The following is a 24935-nucleotide window of genomic DNA, read 5'->3' on the forward strand; positions in this document are numbered from 1 at the left end:
TGTGTAGAAACAAAGGAAAAAGAAACCAAGAAACTAAAAAAAAGGAGAAAGTTCTTTTTGACTTGGCGAATGTGTGTGCCTGGAATTTTTGCTAAGACATTTATGGGACATTATTTGTTACAGTGGAAACCATTGTTTATGCATGATACGAAACAGAGGTATGCTAATTAATCTTTTTCTAAGGATGTATGATCAATGTTCAAATGGTCATAGACAGCTACTTGGAGTTGATACGTCGAGTGTCCATCCACAACCATGTCTAATGCTGTTGCTAATGCGTGCACGGTGCGTGTATGTAAATGATTGCGTTTCTCTAATGCTTCAAAATCATCCCACGGGCGCTCTATCCTCCTTGGTTCATGTCCCAGGTATTCCACTGCAGCATTGCATGCTTGATCACCAAGACCCGCTTCGGCCAGAGCAACAATGTAACGATTCCAATTGTGCTCGTCAAATGAATAGGATTGCTCCGTCAACTCTGTCCATAATCGCTGAACATCATCGATGCGTTGTTGAGATGCGAGAGTGTCAAGGTAAACTGATAATGCAAAAGGAGAGGCGGAAGGTGTTGGAGGAGCCGCTGCCAATAGCTGCACAAATCGGTTATTGCTGTCACCGTGCATATGGAGTAACTCGGTCGTTTTGTATTCGATTTCAGGCAATGGGAGGGAAATCTCCTTCATATCAGGATCCACACTGCTCATATCCAAGGCTTCTGCTGATCGCTGGTGCCAATGTTCCCATAACTTTTCCACAACGTCGTATGCACCTTGCTTCTGATACAGCGTCATAATCGATACGTAAGCCGTCTCGCTCACCGAAACACCAAGCTGCAACATGGTACGTACTAAAGCTTTGGCTTTGGTATAGTTGTCATTGTCGGCATAAGCATCGATGAGTGGTGTAAAGAGATGAGGCGGGGGTATCTGTACCGAACGCTGTGCTTTTCGTTTAAGCAAATCATCAATCGTAAGTGGAAGTCCATCGCTGTACAATTCGGTTGACAAGGCTCGTTTGTTGACATCCGCTAAAACTGGAGACGTGTCACTGCTGCTGCTGGATGTGGATGATGGGGTGGGTTGAATTCGCTCAAGGCCTTGATCAAGCACCCTTTCAGCCAACGTCAAATTGCCTGCTTCAGAGCTACCAGCCATCAAGACGCTCAATGTATGAAAGTTGGGCCTTGTATTCTCTTCCAACATTCGCTCCAATACACGTACACCTTCATTGTAACGGTCGCTATGGAAATAACCTTGCATCACTGATGTCCAACATGCCGCATCGGGTGTCACTTGGTTGTTGCGCATTGTATCCAATAACGATTCCACAGCATTCATCTCCTTACGCTGTGCAAAATAGCGAATGAGAAGAGAATAGGTATATTCATTCATCTTGATGTAGGTCTTCATCATTTGCTTGTACGTGTCCAACACAAGCTCCATCTCATTCATCCCCGTGTACCCATACAATAACGCATTGAATGTCCGGATGTTGGGTCGTCGCTTCGTTTTCAGATGCTTAAACACCTTTTGTGCACCTTCAATATCACCAGCCTTCGCATATGCTTCCAAACGAGCTGTTTCAGCTGCAATATCCCATGGGAGGCCGATTTCTGTCATCGAATCGATCATCTTTTCCACACTCGTAACATCCCCTTCATCAGCAAGTCGACCCAATATAGGCATAAAAGTCTGAGCACTAGGCTGGATATCCGCTTGAATCATGAGATCGATCAAACGGAATGCTTTGGCTGGTTCGTTTCTTCGTACAAAAGATCGAATGAGCAAGTTGTAGACTTCTTCATTGGGTGCCGGCTTTCGCTTATCTCTCATCACACGTAAGACATCCAAAGCTGATTTAGCGTCGTTGTTGTTGATGAAGCATTCGATAAGCGATGAGTGGATGTGTTGATTGGGTGCGATGTGATGCTCGTAAACCATGTCGTGATAAAGATGGCGAACCATGTCGAGGTCACCATGCTTGGCGAACATGTCAATGAGAGGGCCGAGGGTGGTGATATCGGGTTGCAATCCAAATTCCTGCAAGAGCTCATACATTCGACTGGCGCCTTGTAAATCAGGTTCAGGAAGCTTGTGTGCATGAATATCGATCAACGCATTGAATGTCACCAAATTGGGAACAAGCTTCTCGTCCTTGACCATCTCATCCAATAGCTCAAGTGACCGCCCGATGTTTCCACTTCTTCCAACCTTGTGAATAAGGGCTGTGATCATCTTGACGTCTCGTTTCATCCCCTTCTTGACCATCATATCATTGACTTCCAATGCATACTCTGCACGACCCGCACTGGAAAAGTAAAGCACCATTTCTCGATACAATGAAGGATCCAATTCCACTGTCTTGCCACCAACATTCATTCCCAATTTTCCCCAGAACCAGTTCCAGACTGTTTCCACGGAATCATATGATTGGCCCCAAGCGCGTATGTTCTCCACCAGTAATCGTGTCGTTGCATTCGATGGAGGGACACCCAAAGCGATCATTTCATCATACACCTCCATGGACTTTGTTGCTACTCGCTCCGCACCGACACTCTGTTTATGTTGTTGATACATGTTCAAGACAATGTTGAAGGGCTTTTGGGTATCACCATCGACAATGAGGATCTTGCCTTCCTTGAGATCATCAAATACTTGTTCCATCTCCTCCAATTTGCCATTCATTCCAAGCAATCGCATCAATAGCAGCTTCTCTTTCCTTCCCAACGCATAGCCGATGGTCTCCATGTCATGCGCAATCTCCAGGAAATAATTGAGACCTTGGGTATGATTCAGCTGGTGAGGATATAATCGAAGAAGATCCTTGTACTGATCGCGTCCCAGATAATGAAGCATGTCACGTGCTTTCAAATCATTGTAACATTCCCATGCCAGCATCGGATTGTTGACTCGCCGTAACGCATGGAACATGACATTGATAAGTGTACTCGCTGTCGATGATGCCGATTGTTCTAATGCTGCTGTAAGCACAACACTCGATGGGTTCTCATTGTCATCCATAAGCGCTGCTGCTCGTCTCGCTGCTTTGCCTGACATGGTGCGTCCACTGTTGAAGGAACATGGTAATAACCAGTCGTGCTGATACAGAGGTCGTAAAGAAGAAGCTGCAGTTGAAGAATGGCGCTGCGAAGCATGACTACTCGATGCGTGCATTGTGTATCGTCGTCGAGCAAACGCATGACAGGTGGTGGTTGCCTTGCATTGATTCTCCTTGACAAGTTGTTGACATATTCGTGTTGCAACGTTACTATTCTTCATTCGTCCACTTTTCTTTTTGGAAATGGAAGTAAGTAACAGGGGTAATGGAGCGTGTATCGTGTTTACCTTACAATGCCTGCAGGTCGTTGCTATGGTCAAGGTTAACATGGCCTGACTTATTTGTTTCTCCAAAGAAAATTATGGGCTATGCCACCCACCGCGGAGGAAGAAAAAACAGCCGTCCAACCATGAGCGGCGGCTTGTCCGAATATCACGTGACATCTTTGTCCCCCCTTCCACAATGAACCCTGGCAGCCATTGTTACTAATCATAAAGAACAAATCGAATGATAACGAATCATTGAGAACATCGATGGTTGGCACCACATTCATTTATCTACACATGCTCATAATAAAAGATCATCCCTTTTAATGGTGTTGTTGTACATTGAAAAGTTGCCTATCAAGCTACATACGAGACATAACGCTATGTGAGATAGTAAAAGCATGTGTGGAATCATTCTTGATGTGTGTATCCCAATGTCACAATGATAATGAGCGTGGATGGTGGATGACTGATTAAATCAAGAGGAAGCTTATCAAAGTATAACAAGAACTCATTAAACTCATGCTCGATGTATGCCATTGAGGAGGGCTATGAATATAGGATAGTGGATGTAATGGGTATGATGCAAGGTGCCATGATGCAAGTGAAACGCCAGATCGACGGCTGTTTGGTGGGATAGGCAACAACGTCGCCTGGCAAGTCCGCAAAGTGGGGGAGAGCCATCTCGCACTTCCTCCTTTATCCTGCCAAGAACAATTCCACTCACCTTTTGATTCCAGTGTTTGACACACATTCTTGTCTTTACTCTTTTACCTTACTACTTGTCACTTAATCTGGATTCCCCATTCTCCCCTTGTCAATTCCATGTCAAACTCGGAATTCCTTCAGGTATGCTTTGTCCATTCAACACTCTCCACCCCTCTTAATCCTGCAAACGTCGTATACAAGCAAGCACCTTGACTCAGCCTATTCCCCCACCTCCCCATCACGAGTCCAACTGAACAAACACCCTCTAACAACGACGTATCCATGTATTAGAAAGCGATTGATATCGTTAAAAAAGCAACAGACGAAGACCACAAGGGCAACTATCGAGAAGCCTATGGTCACTATCAGAATGCCCTCGACTACTTCATGACCGCTATCAAATGTAAGCTCTGATGGTGTATGGGGTGTTACATTCGGCATCGTCTCATAGGGCAACGCGCGTGTATTAGATGAAAAGAATGACCGTCTCAAAGATTCTATCCGGAAACGTTTCATTGAATACTTGAACCGTGCTGAGATCCTGAAGGAGTTCCTCGATAGTCAAGATGAAAAGAAGGACGAAGAAGTGGGCACCAATGGCACTACCAAGAAAAAGTAAGTGTGATACATACATGCATGCATACATGTTCTAACCTCTATGCTTATAGAAAGAAAGGGGTTGCCGAAGAAGACGATGACGATCCGGAGATGAAGAAGATGCGAGCCAACTTGGCGAGCGTGATCCTGACAGAGAAGCCCAATGTGCGCTGGAGTGATGTTGCAGGCCTAGAAGGTGCCAAGGAAGCTATCAAGGAAGCTGTGATCTTGCCTATCAAATTCCCTCATTTCTTTACCGGCAATCGCAAACCATGGAGAGGTATCTTGCTCTATGGTCCTCCTGGTACTGGTAAATCATACCTTGCCAAGGCCGTAGCCACTGAAGCCAATTCTACGTTCTTTTCGGTGTCATCATCCGATCTTGTATCAAAATGGTTGGGCGAGAGTGAAAGGTAAGGAGGGTGTGGAACCTCTGTTTTTTTTATTCTTGGCATGGAAGTATGGATATTGATCTCTTTTTTTATTGTATAGACTCGTCAAGCAATTATTCCAAATGGCACGAGAAAACAAGCCAGCTATTATTTTCATCGATGAGGTGGATTCACTTTGTGGTTCTCGAGGTGAAGGAGAATCGGAAGCTGCTCGCCGCATAAAGACGGAGTTCCTTGTGCAAATGAATGGTGTTGGCAATGACATGGATGGTGTCTTGGTGCTTGGTGCTACAAACATTCCTTGGCAATTGGATCTTGCTATTCGACGACGGTAAATTCATTCGTCAATGTGTGTGTGTGTGTCTATTCTCAATAGCTGATTGGATCCGATTGATAGCTTTGAAAAACGTATTTATATTCCCCTTCCTGACGCGCATGCAAGAGCAACCATGTTCCAATTGAATGTCGGCACCACACCCTGTACATTGACTGCCGCTGATTACAAACTCTTGGCCGATCGTACTGAAGGGTAATGTAGGATGTGTATATGAAAAGGGTCATGATCTCATATTGTGTACATGGATAGTTATTCGGGTTCGGATATTGCCATTTTGGTACGAGATGCTTTAATGCAACCTATTCGTAAAGTGCAAAGTGCAACACATTTCAAATGGGTAAGTAATGTGCCATAGCGACTTGATTCACATGCTAATTTGTATACGCAGGTGGAAGCACCCTCAAGGCAGGATACCAATACCATGAAACGCTACTTGACACCATGCTCACCTGGTGATCCTGATGCACAAGAAATGACCTGGGTGGACATTGAAGCTGAACAATTACATGAGCCCGACCTTACTTTGCAAGACTTTTTGAAGGCTGTCCAAAACTCCCGCCCAACGGTGAATGGCGATGATATCCAACAACATGTCAAGTTCACAAATGATTTCGGTACGTGTATCAATGTTGCCCCTTTTATATAGATAGATCCAAATACTTATATATGAGAATTGATTTATAGGTCAAGAAGGATAAATAGAAAGGAAGGGGATTGTGACATGTTAAATCGTAAAGCTAGCGAGGAAGAAGCCATTGTATGTGTATATGTGTGTGAATGAAATGTGTATGATTTATTCTTCGTCATCAATGCGGTATGCAACGAGGGCCGAGATCTTGTGTACTGAAGTTGAAAATGATTTTAAACGTACGTGTTCTCCTCCACCTTCAATAAGCTTGGGATCGCTATCTCCCCACGTGGTTGGTACATTCACATCTTGGTCCGTATGAACAAGGATATTTATGGTGCCTATAGACATACAATAGAATAAGCATCATCATCATCATTAAAAACACGAGTATTCACTTACAGTCATCCTGATCCAACTCGGGTAAAAATGTCACGCTTGCTGAAATTTGTCGCATAAGAGCACGGATTTGTTGCTGGGTGCTTTCGCTCACTGAGTTATCGACAAGCTCCATGTCCTCTGGATTTTCCTCTGTAGCAGTAATAGGCTCCACTGGTTGCACAACGTGTACATCAAACTGCCATCGCTCAAGGACGTGCCCAGTCTCTCTCGATTTGATCACCAATATCAGTTTGCTGATCTTGTTAGATTTCATCCAATCTAAAAGACATCATCAACATGAGATACAAATACGAATACAAGTACATTATCGATATGTATATATATACGCACCACGCACTTGACCGATGACTTGATCAATATAGTCTTTTAATTCAGGATTGGTCGTGACAAAGAGTGGTATTCCATATTTCTTGCTGATACGAAAGTCTTCTCGGGGGTATACTCCTCGTTGGAATAAGATACTATGGAAACCCAATGTCAGTGCCCATTCAAAAGCGCGTGTCGTTCGTTGCACGATCAACGTACCTATTGACACAGTATTCTTTCATGGCAGCAGATCCCAATTAGCTTCATCCATTGCTTGTTGAAGATTCACTATTATTCACTCACCAAAGAAGTCGACTACAACAGCGGTGGATCCAGACAACGAGATGGTCTCCATTTATCCTGCAACGCACTTGGAAAAGGAAAGAAGGGGATACCAAAATGAGGCGCTTGGGTCAGCGGTCTCCTCCTCTTTTGACACATCCAATTATGCATCTCTCGTAGACAAAAAGTACCCAGCACACACATACACACATATATAAATCATCTTTTGGATATCATGTTGTTTTCAAATATTGAATTGATTTATGCCGTGTAAGAAAAAAGAGGGAGTTTACTTTGCAGGGGGAGAGGGGAATGGTTGACTAGATCTTCTCATAATCCAACTTGGTTTCCAATTTCTTTGCATCTGCCATCTTGCGAACAGCCTTCATGAAATCTTCTTGGATACAGTAATCACGTTCTTCTCGAATAGCAAACATGCCTAATTACCCCCAATGATGATAAGCCATCCATCCTATAGACTCCTCATTTCTTGCCATCAAATTACGTACCTGCTTCTGTACACACATTCCGCAGATCAGCACCGTTGAAGCCGTCTGACAACTTAACAATGGCCTCATAGTCTATCAATCCCAATGTCAATACCATCATCATCATCCATGAATGAATAAATAGGACATTTACCTATGTCACCATGTTTTGTAATGTTGCCGGCATGAATCTTGAGAATCTCCATTCGACCTTGTTCATTTGGTAAGGGGATCTCGATTTTTCTATCCAGACGACCCGGCCGCAAAAGTGCAGGATCCAAAGTATCGGGGCGGTTGGTAGCCATGATCAACTTGGTCTGGCCAAGATAGTCGAAACCATCCATTTGATTGAGCAACTAAGAAAACAACAATAGATCAATCAATGGGCCCCATTCGAACACACGTGTAAAAGTTTGCCTACCTCCATCAATGTACGTTGAATTTCACGATCTGCTGAAGTACCCTCTGAAAATCTTCGACCACCAATAGCATCAATTTCATCCATAAAGATAATGCAGGGCTCATGTTCCTTGGCATAACCTAAGTAGTAGTAGAACTTGATTAACACACTATCCAACATGACAAAAAGCCGACGTACCAAACATTTCACGAATTAATCGTGCACTTTCACCAATATACTTGTCAACAATGGCACTGGATACCACCTTCAAAAAGTTCACGGATAATGTGCTGGCTACTGCCTTGGCAAGTAGAGTCTTTCCGGTACCAGGAGGACCATATAACAAGACACCCTTGGGAGGTTTGACACCCACACGCAAGAACAATTCGGGATTCAACAATGGTAATTCAATCACCTAACAATCAATCCACATGATCAATACACTCTACCTTGTATCTCTCTCTCTCTCTCTCTCTTCATCCACAAACTTACCTCTCTCAATTCTCGGATCTGTTCACCTAGACCACCAATACCAGCAAAACTGATATTACCAGGATCTTCCATAGACATGTTGTATACAAGAGGATCCACCTCGCGAGGCAAGATGCGCATGATTGTCAAGGTCGTCATATCAAGTGCCACACGTGCACCTTGCTTGAGCTTCTCCTTATCCACTGTGTTTCGGCATCCCACCACATAACGAGGACCACTTGTGTTCTTTACAATAACTATAGATATGAAGCGATCAATACATACACACGCGAGAGAGAAAAAATAAATGATAGAGCTTACATCGTTCATCGTCAAGCTGTTTAAGCACTTCACCAATAACTTGACCCACACTTTGAAGTGCCTTGATATCCTCTTCTGAACGGTCATATTCCTTCTCCAACGTTCGCAAACCGAGACGCACTATACACGATGGCAGTGATCGTTAGTGACATGGTGTCCCCATGAAGGAGGTGTGTGCATCAATAATAAGGCGTACTGTCTTTGAGTTTGGCATCGAGTTCGCGATGTTCCAGCAATTTTCGCTTGTAGCTGCTGAGAGCTCTTGCTTTCGGATCGGGGTCAGGTTGAGATGATGATCCTTGAACAGAGGACATTTTTGGGGAGTGGTTGTATATATGAGTGAGTGATAAAGGAGAAAGGGCGGTGGAGAGAGATATTCGTTCGTGCGTCAAGCAACCCAGGCAACGCGTCAGCAGCACAAATTCACCATTTGCTGGAAAGAGCTTTCTTTCACCGCCGCTGCCCAATGATGATGGCTTGCTGATTCCCGCATCCCCTTGAATCCTCGTTCATGCTTAGGATGTCAATAAATATGTTTTATCTTGCTTGCTATCTCCCCTTGGTCATAAAAGTACAGGATGTTCACAATGGATGGTATTATTTAAAGGTAATGGTCTTCTATGCATCTAATGGAGAGCTGTGTCCCACATACATATGGTCTTTTTCTTGTCGGCCGTATACAAGCATTCTCCTGATGGATTCCATGACACACCACAAATAATTCCACTATACAATATCCGTATTAAGAACTTACTCTATGATCTCATTGCTCCTCATTACTTACCTGTGTTCCTGAATAGCCTTCTCCAATGCTTGAGTCTTTGTATTCCACACATGTAAAATACCATCTGTATCATAAAAACATAAGCTTAGCATACGCATCTTCTTTGTCGCTTTTTGTGTACTTACTTTCAGATCCAGCTGCCACGTAACAACCATCAGGACTATTGCAGCATTGGCGATTAGATAAAAGAGAGCTCACAATACACCCTGATCCAAAACAACATACCTATAGCAAGAACGAGACCAATTGACACCATTATGAAACGTAGATGCCCTATAAAAAGTAAATGGCTATGTGAGCATTGAGGTATAAAAGATATCTGGTTTCCACATACTTGAAGGTGGCAACAACGTTATACATGCGCAAATCTAAGATCTTCAAGGTATCATCTCGAGAATTGGTCAATAGCGAGGACCCATCTGTTAAAAAGAGCTCTTTAGCTATCACTTGGAGACGTCCTATTTTCTCGCTTATCACTAACCTGGTGATACGGAGACTGATGTAATTTGTCCCTTGTGAATGTCACCCAATTCCTTGATACATGATCCTGACCTTGTGTCCCACACACGTAGCTTGGAATCCAAATTGCCAGTTACCACCGTTTGCCTAACATGGGGTCATTGTTAATGCATATGCCGTATATAAAATGATGCAAGCAAACGTACCCTTCAGCGTCGACAAGAGCAAGATCATTGCAGCTTGAAAAGTTAAAGATGGTTCGTGCACCTATATATATTTACCAGCGAAATAAGAAATCGTTCCCTCACTCTCTTTTAACAGTGCCACTTACAATATCCTCGTTGCAAATCCCAAAGCTTGACTGTGCGATCGTAGCTCCCTGTCACCTGTGCTGCTCATGTCAATGGATCATCTAAATAAAGCATGTCATCCTACTTACCACACGTTTGGTATCGGCGGTGAATTCAGCACTTGAGACATCCCCCACATGACCCGTTAACGTGAGCTACATTTCAATGTTATTAGCATATCGCTTGATCCACATGAAAAGTAACGTACTCGAGACCTGCTGGTCTTCAAATCCCATATACGTGTTGAGCGATCGGTGGATGCTCCTAAAACAAGCTCGTCCGTAGCACTGAATGCGATCGAGGTGACGGCACCTAAAGATCCACTAAGTGACACGATATGATTCCCTAAGCCATCTTGATCAGTCCATGCGTAGGTTGCTTTTCAATGATGATACCTACCCGTTTTGCCATCAAATATCCTAATTTTCTTGCCAGCCCCTCCAGCAGCAAACATGTCGCCTGTAGTGGAAGCCCGAACACAATACACCTCGGCATCATCGGTTTTCTATAAAAGGTTGATTTGTTGGTTGATGTAAATGGATCATCCATGTCGATTGTTTAGCATACCAATTTCTTGAAGGCTTTGGTGGGTAGGACCACTGTAGCTGATGGTGCATTGCTGGATGATGTTGATGGCTGCATAATCCATTTGCCACCGCTTTTACGGACCGTCTTGCCAGCATTGCGTGCTTGTTCCAAAAATCTATTGCTCTTTGTGGTTTGAATGCCATTCATGGTTGTTGTCCATCCCATCCAATGTACTCACGTCTCATAAAACTCGGTTGCCTCATTCATCTTTTCAGCCTCTTGATTCATCTTGTCCAACCATCGTTGAAGCAATTGAGCGTTCTCGCTTTTGAGCTTGGTGTTCCTTTCATCCGTCGTCTTGATCTCGAGCTGAAGAGCTTGTAATTCATCATGGATGATCTAGTACCTTATGAGTGTGTGTCTAATCTATGTACGCGTATCACACATGTAGACGCACCTGTATCGTTACATCCTTTTCACGCAGCTGTTCAATTTGAAGCTCACATTTTGCACTAAGTTGCTTTGCGGTGGACGTCAATCGCTTGATTCTATATAGGATGATCCAATATAAGTCATTCATGCCAAGGATGATCATAGGCTAATACATTACTCGGTCGTATTCTGCTTCTCTTTTTCTTCAGCTATACGTAGCTTATCATTCATCTCCACCAGTCGTTGCGCATTGGATCCTTGTGTCTTGTAAAGCTCGGCACGTTCATTGTTGAGTTCATGTATCCGGCGCTCCAACTCTGCCATCTTTTGTTGAGACTCGGGTGAACTGCATGAAACAACACATGAGAAACCCAATGATGGATGATGACGATGACGATGATGATGATGATATTACCCTTGTACCTGAGCATACTCTGCTGCTCTCGATAACGTATCATTTTGCACTTGCACCTTCTTTACTTTTGCTTCAAGTCGAGTGTTGTTCTTTTGAAGGTCAATGAGTCGATTCAACAACTTTTGATCTAGGGTAGGGAGAAGAGCATTGAGTATGCAGGAAAAGACAATGGGGCGTCATTGCAATAGGGGGAATAAAAGGTCGCATGCTTACTTGCCACCACCATCTCATGGAAGACATGTTCTCGAGAATTGCGTGCAACGAGTTGGTCTAGAATGACATCTCGATAGCTCATGGTTTTGTCAAAGTGTATAAAGCAAGGTTGCGGGAAGGGGAGCGTTCTGGATTTTAATCGGCATGTCAGCCCAAAAGAGTGATTGCTTTGATGCATGATTTTACATGGTTTCTCGTACAAGATGCAAGTCTAAAAAGGATATGGGATATCTAATTGCTAGGATTATTTAAAGGGTGGTGTATTATCTAAGTGCTATGTCTTTGGTCGTTGGTGTCATTGTCATCATCGCCTCCATCATCAGGCAGCAGCATTGTTATCATAGCTTGTTTGGCTAAGCCCGAGAATCCTTGTTGTGCCACCTTTCGACTGGCAAGCTCACAAGCAAATTTCAGGGATAAAGACAATGACATGTTTCTTAACAATGAAAAGATGATGCCTGCAATAAAAGTGTCTCCTGCACCAATAGCATCAATCACTCGTTCAGTCTTGATGGCAGGGGCATGATGTAATGTATTATCCGGCGACAAACATGTTGCCCCGTGTGATCCCCATGTGCAGTAGATAATTGCCCTTTTTGAACATTATTGCAATGAGTATGCACGTCAGGATGCTACTAAACACCTAGGTCACTTACTTTGCTTTGCATTGTGCCTTGATATCATGCAGGAATGTTGCAGCGTTATCATAACCTCGTCGTTCGGCAAAAAGCTTTGAAAAAAACACCACATCGCCCTTATTTACATACGTGTTGATTATTATTCCATGTTGCTATGGCAATAGTCGTAATGCATGATGTACGTACCTTTGGCATGAGCCAATCAATATGCTCACGATCGGGTTTCTCGAGTTCAACTGAAATGACGAGTTGATCCCTCCATCCATCAGCGATAGCCTTGTCGTTGAGCCAGTCAATTTGTTGTACCACTTGATCAATGTTGCGTCCTTCAAAATGAACCCAATTGAATGGAGGAGTAGTACGATCCGATGATGTCATCTTGGTTTCAATCTCTTTTGCAAACTCTTCCACAGTGATATCGTTAATGCTACGTCGTTGGTTATGTTAATGTCATATTAGTGATCTTGGTTGAGACCATAATTATACTACTACTACTATTACTACTCACGTTGTGCTGGAAATGATGGTCCTGGATCCAGTTGTGTTGCTTTGGATGATATATGATGAAGGTGTAGGTTCATTACGAAAGAGACAAGTGGACGTATTGATGCCTGCATCTTCCATATCGTGTATCAGGGACCTTAAAAGAAGAGTGTTATTAGCATAATCAAAGGAGGCGATTCATTGTCCTACTTACTTTGTGGTAATCTTTGGACCGAGAGCAGACATGCACCATGGCCTTATCTTTGGGAACTGGGCAAGGATTTCCTAATGATAGCATTTACTATCAAAAAGCCATCCTCATGTATGTTATCGTTACCTACAGCTGTATTTGCAGTGTTGCCACCTCTTCGTTGTTCCATACGCGTTGCTCGAAGTTTATGGTCTTCCTCGGGGAAATGAGGCACATTGAGAATGGTGTCCAAGTAGATTTGACCAACAAGTAGTACATTGCATTCAAGCGATTCCATAATAGTGGGTAGTTGGGGGGTGGGAGGGAGAGGAGGTGTTATATGTGTTGACGGATTACAAGAAAGAAAAGCAATAAAATGTCCTGATAAAGTAGTCGCACGTGTCCTCAATGCGGCAATCTTTTTAAAGCGCATAAAGAGTACCCATATTCTCATTGCGGATCTTTCCTTTTCTCTCCTGTTTGTTGACAATGGAAAAGACGGGTTCCGGTTTTTACATCATTGATGCATTTTCATTGCGACAAGCTTCCAAAAAACCATTTCACCTTGAAAAACGCTTTCTCAACTCTGGCGAGAATGATATCAATACAACAACAACCAGCTTAGAAGAGGCTGAAAGCAAACGAGAAGCTCTATTACAAGAACGTCGAGAGAAGCTTAGCCGTAAATTCCTTGAGGTGCAACAAGTAGTGAAGCAGGCACAAGCTCGTAAAGAATCTCAACGACAAGTGTTTCAGCAATCATTGCAACTTGCTGAGTTGAAGAGAAAGACTCATATTGAACAGCGTCGTGCTGCGAGCAAGGAGCTTGTGGAACGAGCAAAGGTGATTGCTCGTCAAAACAGTCTACGCTTTGAAGCAGAGCAAGGTATCTCCCTTTTCTCTCTTTTGTTTCTCCTTTTGCACGTGGTGGCTCACTTTGGAGAATGATGATTAGCTCGTCAACGCAGGGCTTTGCAAGATAGATTGGAGAGATCGGAAGCACGGTACGTTGTGTGTGTGTGTGTGCGTGTGTGTGTGTCGTAATGATGCCCCTATTCTCCCGCGCTTACATTGATCATGTGTATGTGAATGCACATAGACGTCTGCACATGCTCTCTCAGCCTAAATCGAGAATCCTTGTCACGGGTACTACACCTATTGCATCATCCTCTGCATCGCATTCTCGCAAGAAGAAAAAGAAACCTTGTGGTACTACCTCATCATCTTCGTCGTCATCCACAACAAGATGTATCATTGGCGTTGTCACAGAAAGTGGTGGTGGTGGTGGTGATAGTGCCACATTATCCCGGAATGTCAAAGCGGGTGTGGATAAGAAAGCGGCATGTGATCAACATGCATCATCCATGCACCAATCGGTGGTGGGAACACCAAAGAAGAAAAAAGGTGACACTTGGAAGAGTGTTAGAAGTGCCTTTTACAAGTTATCGTTGCCATGGTCGACACAAGCTTCTACCTGGATACCCTTTAATGAGCTTGTGGTGCTTCTTCGTAGCCGACGTGTGATTCAAGTCATTGCCAAGTTGCTTAGGATGCTGCTGTTGCTTAATGTGACCGATAAGGAGAAGAGTCGGAAATGGTCCCGGGTGCTGCTGTCAGCCTACATGATGACGATTTGCCCATGTGAGGTGTTCCAAGATATGCATGCCCAGCAGGAACAGGTAGGCCACTTTTCAATTACCGTATTTGGTTTATACCCGCGAGCGCTCTAACAAGCTTTCATTTTTTTCTTTTTCCTTCTCCTCATCTCGACATTCCATGGATGACAATGTGCAGCAACTCCTCGCTCAAGCAAAGCAATTTTTGCGCCAGTTTGAACATGTTCTCGAATCCCATCCAGAAGCTTCACCCGGTTCAGCTGCTCGATCACACTTTGAAGAGTCCTGGAACGCGTATTATGCATTGTTCGAAGCATGGAAGGCCAAAGACATGAAGCAACTCGTCGCCAACATGTCATCTTATTGCATCGAATTGATACGTCTTAAGGAGACGCTCGGCCAAGATGATGATACAGTACGACAACAATTGGATGAACAAATTCAACAAACCAAAGATCGTATTCGTCATGTGGGTGGTCCTTCAGCACTAGAACAACTTGCTGAATCCGAGAATACCATCACATCATCATCGTCATCATCCAAACCTACATCATCCACTGAACAACAACAGCCATTATCAGTACCACCATCCCCTACTCCACGTCCTGAACGTCTTGATGATAAACACCAACAACAGCAACAACAACCCATGGCAGATGATGAACTTAAACAAATGCTCAGTGGCTATATCCATGAAGGAGGGATTACTAATCACCAGCTCGCCCACGAGATCATCATTGACCCCGAGTTCAAATTGCAAAAACAGTCATCTGCCTTGGAAGATCATATTCGCAAGATTGCTACTCGAGCTTTCTTCGATCGCGTTGCTGAGGATATCAAGGAAGGCCATTCCGAAGAGTCTTTGCCTATGCTCATGGATGATGTTAAGCAGGTAGGTGTCTCATCATGTGTTTCTTATTTATCATAGATCAACTGACATAGGGTTATCTTTATTTTTACAGCGTCTCCTCAACTTGTTACGCAAAGGCACTAGCGTTTACAATCAAGTGGATGAAGGAATTGACATTGCACTTATCACCCAACAAGCCAAGCAAAACGCCTTTGACCTTGATCAAGTATTGAAGTACGTGGTGCATATCATGAGCCAAATCTGTGCCCCTGTAAGAGATGAAGCTATTCGTGCCATTGGCGACATGGATGATCCTGTACAACGACTACGTGCTATCTTGGAAATGTTGGATGAAATGGCCCTTGATTTGAGCAACTTTCGATTACGTTCTTTGCGTCCACATCTTATTCCTATTGCTGTTGAATACGAACGCTCCAAGTTTGCTGAATCGCTTTCCAACAATACCGTTGGCTTGACCAAAACACGTGCATGGTTACAACAAGCTGTACGACGCATGAATGAAGTTGCTACGCAACGCAATCCGGAAGGTGTACCTACACCCACACCAACGCTTCGTGCAGATGCTGTGTTTGAGGATGCTTTTATTACACTTCTCACGTCGCCCCAGATCATTGATGCTACTACATGCCCTGAGACCCTTGTCATGGATGTCGATCGTATGCGTGTGTACCAAAACGAGATTCAGTCCATCACCATTGTCGCTGCATTGGTTATGTTGGCAAAGAATTTTGGTCATGTTGGCGACCTCAATGATCTCACCAAGAAATTATTTATTATGCTTCAAGATCGATCTACAACTATTGACAATTTGGCATCTGAAATTGAAAGAACGGTGCGCATCAGCCCTGAAAGGAAGCCCATGATACGTGCAATGGTTGATAAGACGGTGTCTCATAGCGACACAGTGTACTCCCTCTTGATGCGACGTGTTGGATCCGTTATTCGTGGTCAATTGCAATCCGGAAAGTTTGCTACTCGTGAAGTGCTCCTCAGCTATGGTCTCGAATACGTTCGTAAGCCTTTGGAATCGCTTTCCACCCGTGTGGCCATCCTCGGTCGTCATCATCGTCAAGTCTATGCAACATGGTATGATGATATCATTGCTGATGAAATCACGGCCATTTCGTAGATTCGTATTTTGTTTATTCTTTTTTCTTCACATCAACTCCCCCGCCACCCCTCTTGTCACTGTATATATACCATATACCATCACACTCCCACACACATTTCCCCCTTTTCTCTGTTTCCTTCTGTTATCCATCATAGCCAATTTACTCACATGCAAATGCTGAAACAGAATACAGCTGCTTCCCCCTCTTTATTTCTGTGAAAGCTCGTTACCAATCTTGTAATTCAAAATCTTGTTCCAGTCTAGCTTGTTACGAGTCAATGGCAATGCGCGACGTAAACCCTTGAATGTGTTCTCTGCAAGGTCGCCGTAGCTATCATTCAATGATTGATGGTATTTCTTGTCGAGTGTAGCCATTTCCTTAGCGAGTGCCTTGGCCACCTTGTCGTGATCCTAAATAATGACCCATTTCAGAATTTTCATCGTCAACGATATACTTCCAACAGTGTAATGCATACCTCGCTTATAGACACTTTGGTTTCGTGCTCCTTTTCAGCATTCAATTGTACGTTGCCATCTTCATAATAATGCACATTGATCTTGGTGACGCTCTTGAGCTCGCCAGATTGGGTATCAAAGGTCCATACTGCTCTCCATCGTCCATTCCAATAGTTGCCAGGATTATACTTGTTGTCGACAATAGCAATGACAATACGGTGCTCATCCGTAGCATACACAGTGCAGACACCTTCAGGATAGTGATCCTTGACATAGGCAGCAACTTCAGTCTCGATGGTAGATCTAACATGGAATTCATCTATTGGTATGCCATTCAATCATTGTTGATAATATCCTTCCTTTTACCTGAGCTCTTCCAAGGATTCATCAATATCATGCGACTCCAATTCAGAAGCAATCTATTTCATGCTTGAGTTGGTATACATTCTATCCCCTTTTCCCATCACCATCATCATCATCATTCTTACCAGACGCATATGATCAAACTTGAATGTTTGCTTGGAACGAGGATCCAGGTACCGATCTTCACCCACTTTGCCGTGGCTCGAAACGATCACCTACACATGCCAGTAAGCACACCATCCTACGTGTAACATTTGTATATATGCTAACCTCATAATCCAAACCAGGTGGAATAACAGTAATAAGCTGCTCAGTATTGTATTGCTCGAGTGCTTCTAGGATACCATCTTGTAAAGCGTCATCATTGGCAACTAAGGTGCGGACATCTATCAACGTTATTGCTTAGCATCTGGAAGACCCATTCTGACAAGGACACCTTCTCTTTCATTCGCGTGGCGTACCATTAAAGACATCGTTAACTTCACCAGGTGGACTAGCCAACAAGAATCCAGAAGCTATTTTGACCTTTTCATCGACCGAGAGTTCCTCCATTATTGCGACAACGAATACGAAAGGAAAAGGCTGAGAGAGCGAGATCGGATGCTGGGAATGAAAAGCAACAACGGCTGCTGCATCGTCCACACACGTGCATATGGATGACTATTTACAGTAGATAGGTAAACCCTCTATTTCCCATGTTACATGATAGATTGCGATAATGGATACGTGTATGAGATAATAAAGTTTGCGCTTGGATAAAAGGATCGTCCTTGGTGTACATGGCTACTACAAAAGTTGTTATAGACAACCAACCCTCGTGATTTGGCAATGCCCGTGGGGCCAATGTTTCTCACAACCAACCGACAAGAGCATCTTTTATAATACATTACCTTGATGAATACCGTGAATGGTTAATTAAAAGCTGTAACGTCTCAAGTCGTGGAGCTGCTGGTCCCGCCCGAGTTAAATTTCTCGCTGAGCTTACTCACTCATTATCTACATACTGAACACCCATCCACCCAAACCCACAATACATCATCTCATAGCTAATACTACTTGTGAATAAAATACACTCGTTATCGCATATAAGAAAATGCACCTGTCATGCTACATCATATGATTTAACAACAACCCATTGCCTTATTACTAGGTCCCAGCAATCCCCCCCCCTTTACTCAAGCCAGTTTCAAGCATTGCATTTTCCGGTATGCTTGGTGCAGCAGCCCTTGACAAATAAAAACTCTCACTTTTCATACATGTACATCTTCGTACCGAAATGCTATCGTTCTCTTGTCAAAGTGTGTATTGCATTCGCTAAATCTTCCTAGTTCACATGCTGATAGACGAAAGAAAATAGCAACTCTCGAACGCTTGTATTACAAAGATGATGATTCGAGATGGGTGATGCCCAACAACAATGTTGCTTGTTATGTAAAAAGCTTGATGGTTCATTGTAAGTTTAATTCATTATGTTCAAGAAAGAGTGAGCTCTGATACAATAATGCACGAGTACACATGAACAGACCATGCTTACCTACTACAATTTTCAGCTACACTCTATCCTATGAAGCTTTATATAAGAACAAGAAACCATTCCATAGGCTATCGTTGGCGGACCTATACTACAGGTAGCAGGTAGGGAGTTATGCACTCTCAACTAATAAAATTGAACCTTCATGTCATGCCCTCAGCTTTGCTACACAAACAAAGCCCTTCGGCATCTTTGGCTCTAGGGTGAGTGAGGCGATTGACAATGACTGAAGACCACTTTTCATATGGCACCCTGTTTAATGCATAGAGAAAACATAAAGACGCCCATACCTCAAGATTTTACAATCAAACGTGGCCCCCTTACTAGAACAAAGTTTCTCGGCTAGGACAAAAGGATATTGTGGCAAAGTATCAAGTTCAAGCGCGACAATCCCAGATTTCGCCATGTCACCACCAGCCAAAAATATTTCAAGAGGTCGACCCGAATCCAATTTGGCTGGTAGCGATATTGAGCGAATCTGGGATTGACCACCTCAATGGTCAAACTTGCACACATGATTCCTTCCACCCCGCCGAGCAGCTTTGTTCTCATAAAGACCTCACATTTGATTGTAAAGTTTAGAGATACAGGCACCTTTATGTTTTCACTATGCTGCAAGCGTGATGCTATATGGAAGGTGGTCTTTGTTCATTGTCGATAGCGTCACTCACATTAGAGCCAAAGATGCAGCTGGACTTGGGTGTGTCACAAAGCCGAGAGGACCGGTAATCCTATTGGTTGAGAGTGCATGATCGATCCACCCCTTGTCTGCTGCCTATAATAAGGTCTGCGTATGATACTCCTGGATTGGCTCGTTCTTATACAAGGGTGCATAGGATAGCGTTAGCTGGAAATTGGCATAGACAAGCATGGTATGTTTATGTGTTCGTGATCATTTTACTATAACTCACTCGTTCTTCAACATAAAGAATTAAGCATACAATGAACCAAGCGGATGTATACTGTAACAAGCACTATGTTAGGCATCATCCCTCCCAAATTTATTGCCTTGAAATATGTACAACCGTTCGAGAAGCTCCCCTACATTACGTCTCTCAGTATACGCGATCCAGCAATCTTTACGAAAGCAATAATGTGACATAAGAACAAAGCATCTCGATATGATGGTGATTGAATGAGCCAAACTCGCTTTTCAACCTTCAAGTTTCTATTCTCCTCTTCAACCAAGATACCAATCCATATCTTGCACATGTGAACTAATAGTACGATGATCTTTCAAGTATTATGTTGGATCCAATTTTCATTCAGTGAAGAAGTCGAAGAATACATAGCACATTAAAGTATGGATGTTTATAATGTAAATAAGGGACAGTATTGCATATAGAATAGGATACAAGGGGAATCACATAAAGGTAACAGAGAAAATGTGTCATTGTATTCTTGATTGCTGCTGTCATAAGCATCCTTCATCCATGATTCCAAAATAGATGGTGCGTGCATCAACTCGAGTATGCCAATATCCATCCATGGCTGCACAACACCTTTCGTCAATTCTATCCCATCCATCATCACTATCAGCCGTATCCACGTGACATGATCCATCGTTCTTGCTGATAACGCGACAAGCAATCACCATGATCCTCATCACTGCATTGATTGAATCCACCCATCATAACCATTGCGAGTCCAATAAGAAAGCACCCATGTGAATCGCTTCTTTCCATCCGGCCCTTGCTCTCTCTCCTTGTTGGTCATTTTCCATCGCAGCTCAACCAGCTGTAGATTGCTTGTATTGCGACGTAGTTGATGGCTGATATGGTGTCACCCAAACTCGACATAACGTTCTAAATGGGCCAAGAGAACCAAGCCGGTCAATAGATCCACGTCTTCCATCCATGTACCAAAGCAATGCAGTATTCGGATCCATATTCATATCCATAGGAATTCGTATGTATTGAAAGTTTGTTGCTACACGTAAATGAAGCTGTTTGTATACAATGGCTATCTGCTGTTCTCGTGAAAAAGGTTGCTGCAAGTAACTTGAGACAATAGAGTAAAGACCTCGCTAATGGCAACTGCTGTTGAGTTTGGTTGTGACAGAGGAACGTGTAAGAGCGTGTGTTGTAGTAGAATGACAAGGTTGTGAACGCTGTTTGAGACAATGTAGCGAATAGCAATTGCTCGATTGAATGCTGTTACGTTTGATCGTGGCAGAGAAGCGTACAAGAGAAAATGCAGTGTCAAGAGACTCGTGTGTTGTAGAAGAGTGACACGAAGGGTGTGTGGACGTCATGAACTTGCCATTCAGTCAAAGGCAATCGAATCAAGGCAATGGTAGGATTGACATGGTGGATTGAAGCAGGACAATCCATCGCAGGTGGTAGTTGTATACTTGAATGGGGCCAACAGTTGAGAATGGGAGGAAGAGGGAAGAAGCGGTGAGTGGAAGAAGTGGAAATTAAGTAGACTTCTTTGTGTTGGATGATGTTTCTTTGTGTGTGCATTGCTCAGTCAAATCCTCTCGGATCAAGAAAGTTGAAGGATGGGCATGCTAGGCTAGATCAGGAGAATCGTTCACATGCATTGGATTGGGAAACAAAGATGATTGGGAGGAATGGGCTATCAAGTGGCAGTTTACAAATAACTTACCAATTTGATTCTTCTGATATTGGATGATACTTCTGTGTTTGAGCTTTTTTCAGTCAAATCCTCTCGGATCAAGAAAGTTGAATGATGAGCATGCTGGGCTGGAGCAGGACAATCGCTTGTATGCATTGTGCTGGGAAACAATGGTGAATGGGAGCAATGGGCTCTTAGCTGGCAGGTTATGAATAGTGTAAAGAATCATGATGCATTACCCTTTCGAGTTGCATGGTATGCTAGGTTACACAAACACGCCCTTCTGCATTTTCGGCTCTGTCAGGGTCGAGCTACTTCACAATGAACAAAGACCACTTGTCATATAGCATCACGTGCACAACATAAAGGCACTTGTATATCTAAACTTTACAATCAAACGTGGGGTTTTTAATAGAGCAATGGGCTCGGCGGGGTCAAAGGAACCTTGTGTGAAAGTTTCAAGTTCATCGTGGCTAATCCCAGATTTCGCAATGTCGCTACCAGCCAAACTGGATCTGGGGGTCGACCTCTTCGACGACGACGACCAAAAAATATTTTTTGGGCTAGTTGCGACATTGAACGTGAAACTTTCACACAAGGTGCTGTTGGCCAAGCCGAGCCCATTGCTCTATTCAAAACCCCACGTTTCATTGTAAAGTTTGGAGATACAGGCACCTTTATGTTTGTAAGCGTGATGCTATATGAAGAGTGGTATTCGTTCATTGTCAAGTAGGTGGACCCTGGCAGAGCAAAAGATGCAGAGGGTCGTGTTGTGTAACACAGCTATGTTTGCATGAATGAAAGGGTCAATGTATAATTACTTTATGGATCATCTAGGAACAGGCATGTATTGCTAGCTAACGGCCACTTTTATCCAATCATCATTGTTGCGAGATCCACTGCATGGGAACGATGCCCCTGCTCTAGACATTCATTTCCATGATTAAAGTAAGATTTGATCCGAGCTGATTTGGTTGAGCTGCGGTCAAAGAGAGATTACATCACTCTGGACATAAAGCACGCTCGATGTAGCTCAACCGATGTAATCTTGTGTGAGCAACCTCGGCAATCAGCTCGGATCAACTGTATCATGGAAATGGTGTCTGGGCAGGAGCATCGTCCTTACCTACAATAGAATGCACAAAAAGTTAGGAATTTTAAGAGTGGCTATTAGCTGTCTTGTACATCCAAAGTGAGGGTTGCGTACCTTTCATGCATTGTCCCTGAAGTCCTGACTTTTTAGCTGAGTTACCCAAAGAGGTCCTTCTGCATCTTTGGCTCTCCCAGGGTCTAGCTACTTGACAATGAACAAAGACCACTTCTCATATAGCATCACATGCAAACATAAAGAGGAGGCCTAATGTCTCCAAACTTTACAATCAAACGTGGAGTTTTATTAGAGCAATAAGGCTCGGCGGCAACTGCACGTTTGATTGTAAAGTTTGGAGATACAGGCACCTTTATGTTTGTAAGCGTGATGCTATATGGGAAGTGGTCTTTGTTCATTGTCAAGTAGCTAGACCCTGGTATTAAAGATGCAGAAGGACCTCTTTTGGGTAACTCAGCTAAAAAGTCAGGACTTCAGGGACAATGCCATTCATTTCCATGATTGGATTATGTTGATCCGAGTTGATTTGACCGAGATACAGCCAAAGAGGGATTACATCAATCCACACATCTAACCATGCTCTATGTTGCTCAACTGAAGTAACCTTGTATGAGCGTAGCTCAGCCAAATCAACTCGGATCAACATAATCCAATCATGGAAATGAATGTCTGAAGCAGGAGCATCGTTCCACTGTCATAGAATGGGCAACATTGCCGATTGTGAGGAAATGGCTGTTAGCTCGCAATGTATGGGATATTGTCAGTAGTATACAGTATCATCCTTCCATCCTTCTAGTCATGCAAAGTAGCTGAGTTACACAAAGAGGTCCCTCTGCATCTTTTGCTCTGCCAGCGTCCAGCGACTTGACATTGGACGAAGACCACTTCCCATATAGCATCATGCTTACAAACATAAAGGTGCCTGTATCTCCAAACTTTACAATGAAACGTGGGGTTTTTATTAGAGCAATGTGCTCGGCTTGGCCAACAGCACCTTGTGTGGAAGTTTCACGTTCAATGTCGCAACTAGCCCAAAAAATATTTTTTTGGTCGTCGTCGTCGAAGAGGTTGACCCCCAGATCCAGTTTGGCTGGTAGCGACATTGCGAAATCTGGGATTGGCCACGATCAACGTGAAACTTTCACACAAGGTTCCTTTGACCCCGCCGAGCCCATTGCTCTATTAAAAACCCCACGTTTGATTTTGAAATCTTGAGATATGGCTGTCTTTATGTTGTAAGTGTGATGCTGTATGATAGGTGGTCTTTGTTCCATATCAATCACCACCATACTAGAGCCAAGATGCAGATGGACTTCTTTGTGTAACAGAGCAAAAAAAAGTCGGGACTTCAGGGGTAATGCTATTGGTGGATAAGTGCATAATGGATGCTTTCCCCTATAATCCTATAGTAATGCCCGCCTATGATAGCTCGTATGAAATGGTTCATTCTTGTAGAAGGGTGTATTTAGTTGAAAAATGGCAAACATGGCATGTCCATGTACTCGTTCCACATTGTATCACAGCTCACTCTTTCTTGAGCATAATGAATTAAGCTTACAATGAGCCAACTTCCTAGGTAATAATATGTAGCAGGCACTATCTTGAGCATCATCACTCTCGAATTTAGTATCTTTGCAACAGTACAAGCGTTCTATTATTCACATTATCTTTCGACTATCAGCATGTGAACTAGGAATAATGTAGTGATGTGACAATGTTGTTGTGACAAAGGAACAAAAAGCATCTTCATACGATGATGTAGATGATCCAATCTTGCTTCCCGACAAACTTGTATTCCCCCTTTCAACCAAGAAATCAACCAAGTGATCCACATCTTGCACACATGAGCTAATAGCATGATACCTTTCTCAACCTTATGTTGAATCCAATTTTCATTCAATGAACAATTCGAAGAATAGCACATGGTAGAGTAGATGTTTATAAAGTAAATATGATAGCAACAGCATTGGGGATTGAATAAGATACGAATGAATCACATAGAGTGGATAGGGATCATTGTGCCATTGTATTCTTGGTGGGTGCTGTCATAAACATCCTTCATCCACGTTGCAAAATAGCTGCTGCATAAATTGAATCGAGTACTCCAATACCATCCATGGCTGTGCAACACCCTTCATCAATTCCATTCCAT

The 24935-nt window shown here is 43.3% G+C and overlaps 8 protein-coding genes across 8 annotated transcripts; 2 read left to right on the plus strand and 6 right to left on the minus strand.

Moving 5' to 3' along the window:
- Positions 1–167: 167 nt before the first annotated feature.
- Positions 168–3173, minus strand: O0I10_003867 (uncharacterized protein; the record flags this gene model as incomplete). The annotated part of the gene is made up of 1 exon (XM_058483933.1): positions 168–3173. The coding sequence occupies one exon, from the start codon at positions 3171–3173 to the stop codon at positions 168–170; it is 3006 nt and encodes a 1001-aa protein (XP_058345322.1).
- Positions 3174–4148: 975 nt separating this feature from the next.
- O0I10_003868 (uncharacterized protein) lies at positions 4149–6055 on the plus strand (the record flags this gene model as incomplete). The annotated part of the gene is made up of 9 exons (XM_058483934.1): positions 4149–4172; positions 4323–4434; positions 4502–4646; positions 4700–5041; positions 5121–5351; positions 5418–5549; positions 5607–5694; positions 5746–5971; positions 6042–6055. The coding sequence occupies 9 exons, from the start codon at positions 4149–4151 to the stop codon at positions 6053–6055; spliced, it is 1314 nt and encodes a 437-aa protein (XP_058345323.1).
- A 95-nt stretch (positions 6056–6150) lies between these two features.
- O0I10_003869 (uncharacterized protein) lies at positions 6151–6935 on the minus strand (the record flags this gene model as incomplete). Its single annotated transcript, XM_058483935.1, has 4 exons — positions 6151–6326; positions 6388–6645; positions 6718–6848; positions 6913–6935. 4 exons carry the CDS (start codon positions 6933–6935, stop codon positions 6151–6153), a joined length of 588 nt encoding a protein of 195 aa, XP_058345324.1.
- Positions 6936–7295: 360 nt separating this feature from the next.
- O0I10_003870 (26S protease regulatory subunit 10B) lies at positions 7296–8969 on the minus strand (the record flags this gene model as incomplete). The annotated part of the gene is made up of 8 exons (XM_058483936.1): positions 7296–7414; positions 7485–7556; positions 7618–7819; positions 7885–8003; positions 8062–8278; positions 8356–8591; positions 8656–8775; positions 8852–8969. The coding sequence occupies 8 exons, from the start codon at positions 8967–8969 to the stop codon at positions 7296–7298; spliced, it is 1203 nt and encodes a 400-aa protein (XP_058345325.1).
- A 312-nt stretch (positions 8970–9281) lies between these two features.
- Positions 9282–11918, minus strand: O0I10_003871 (uncharacterized protein; the record flags this gene model as incomplete). Its single annotated transcript, XM_058483937.1, has 17 exons — positions 9282–9381; positions 9440–9503; positions 9565–9599; positions 9665–9712; positions 9774–9858; positions 9921–10045; positions 10105–10165; positions 10230–10284; positions 10338–10403; positions 10457–10593; positions 10648–10753; positions 10816–10951; positions 11015–11175; positions 11234–11324; positions 11387–11554; positions 11624–11750; positions 11837–11918. 17 exons carry the CDS (start codon positions 11916–11918, stop codon positions 9282–9284), a joined length of 1647 nt encoding a protein of 548 aa, XP_058345326.1.
- A 185-nt stretch (positions 11919–12103) lies between these two features.
- Positions 12104–13445, minus strand: O0I10_003872 (uncharacterized protein; the record flags this gene model as incomplete). The annotated part of the gene is made up of 6 exons (XM_058483938.1): positions 12104–12428; positions 12493–12590; positions 12661–12901; positions 12983–13114; positions 13172–13242; positions 13299–13445. 6 exons carry the CDS (start codon positions 13443–13445, stop codon positions 12104–12106), a joined length of 1014 nt encoding a protein of 337 aa, XP_058345327.1.
- A 191-nt stretch (positions 13446–13636) lies between these two features.
- Positions 13637–16763, plus strand: O0I10_003873 (uncharacterized protein; the record flags this gene model as incomplete). The annotated part of the gene is made up of 5 exons (XM_058483939.1): positions 13637–14033; positions 14103–14151; positions 14247–14826; positions 14942–15655; positions 15726–16763. The coding sequence occupies 5 exons, from the start codon at positions 13637–13639 to the stop codon at positions 16761–16763; spliced, it is 2778 nt and encodes a 925-aa protein (XP_058345328.1).
- A 189-nt stretch (positions 16764–16952) lies between these two features.
- O0I10_003874 (uncharacterized protein) lies at positions 16953–18116 on the minus strand (the record flags this gene model as incomplete). Its single annotated transcript, XM_058483940.1, has 6 exons — positions 16953–17156; positions 17222–17504; positions 17568–17620; positions 17690–17779; positions 17835–17950; positions 18026–18116. 6 exons carry the CDS (start codon positions 18114–18116, stop codon positions 16953–16955), a joined length of 837 nt encoding a protein of 278 aa, XP_058345329.1.
- Positions 18117–24935: the final 6819 nt, after the last annotated feature.

This window comes from Lichtheimia ornata (genome assembly GCF_029851405.1).
Source record: "Lichtheimia ornata isolate CBS 291.66 chromosome Unknown scaffold00013, whole genome shotgun sequence".
Taxonomy (NCBI): Eukaryota; Fungi; Mucoromycota; class Mucoromycetes; order Mucorales; family Lichtheimiaceae; genus Lichtheimia; species Lichtheimia ornata.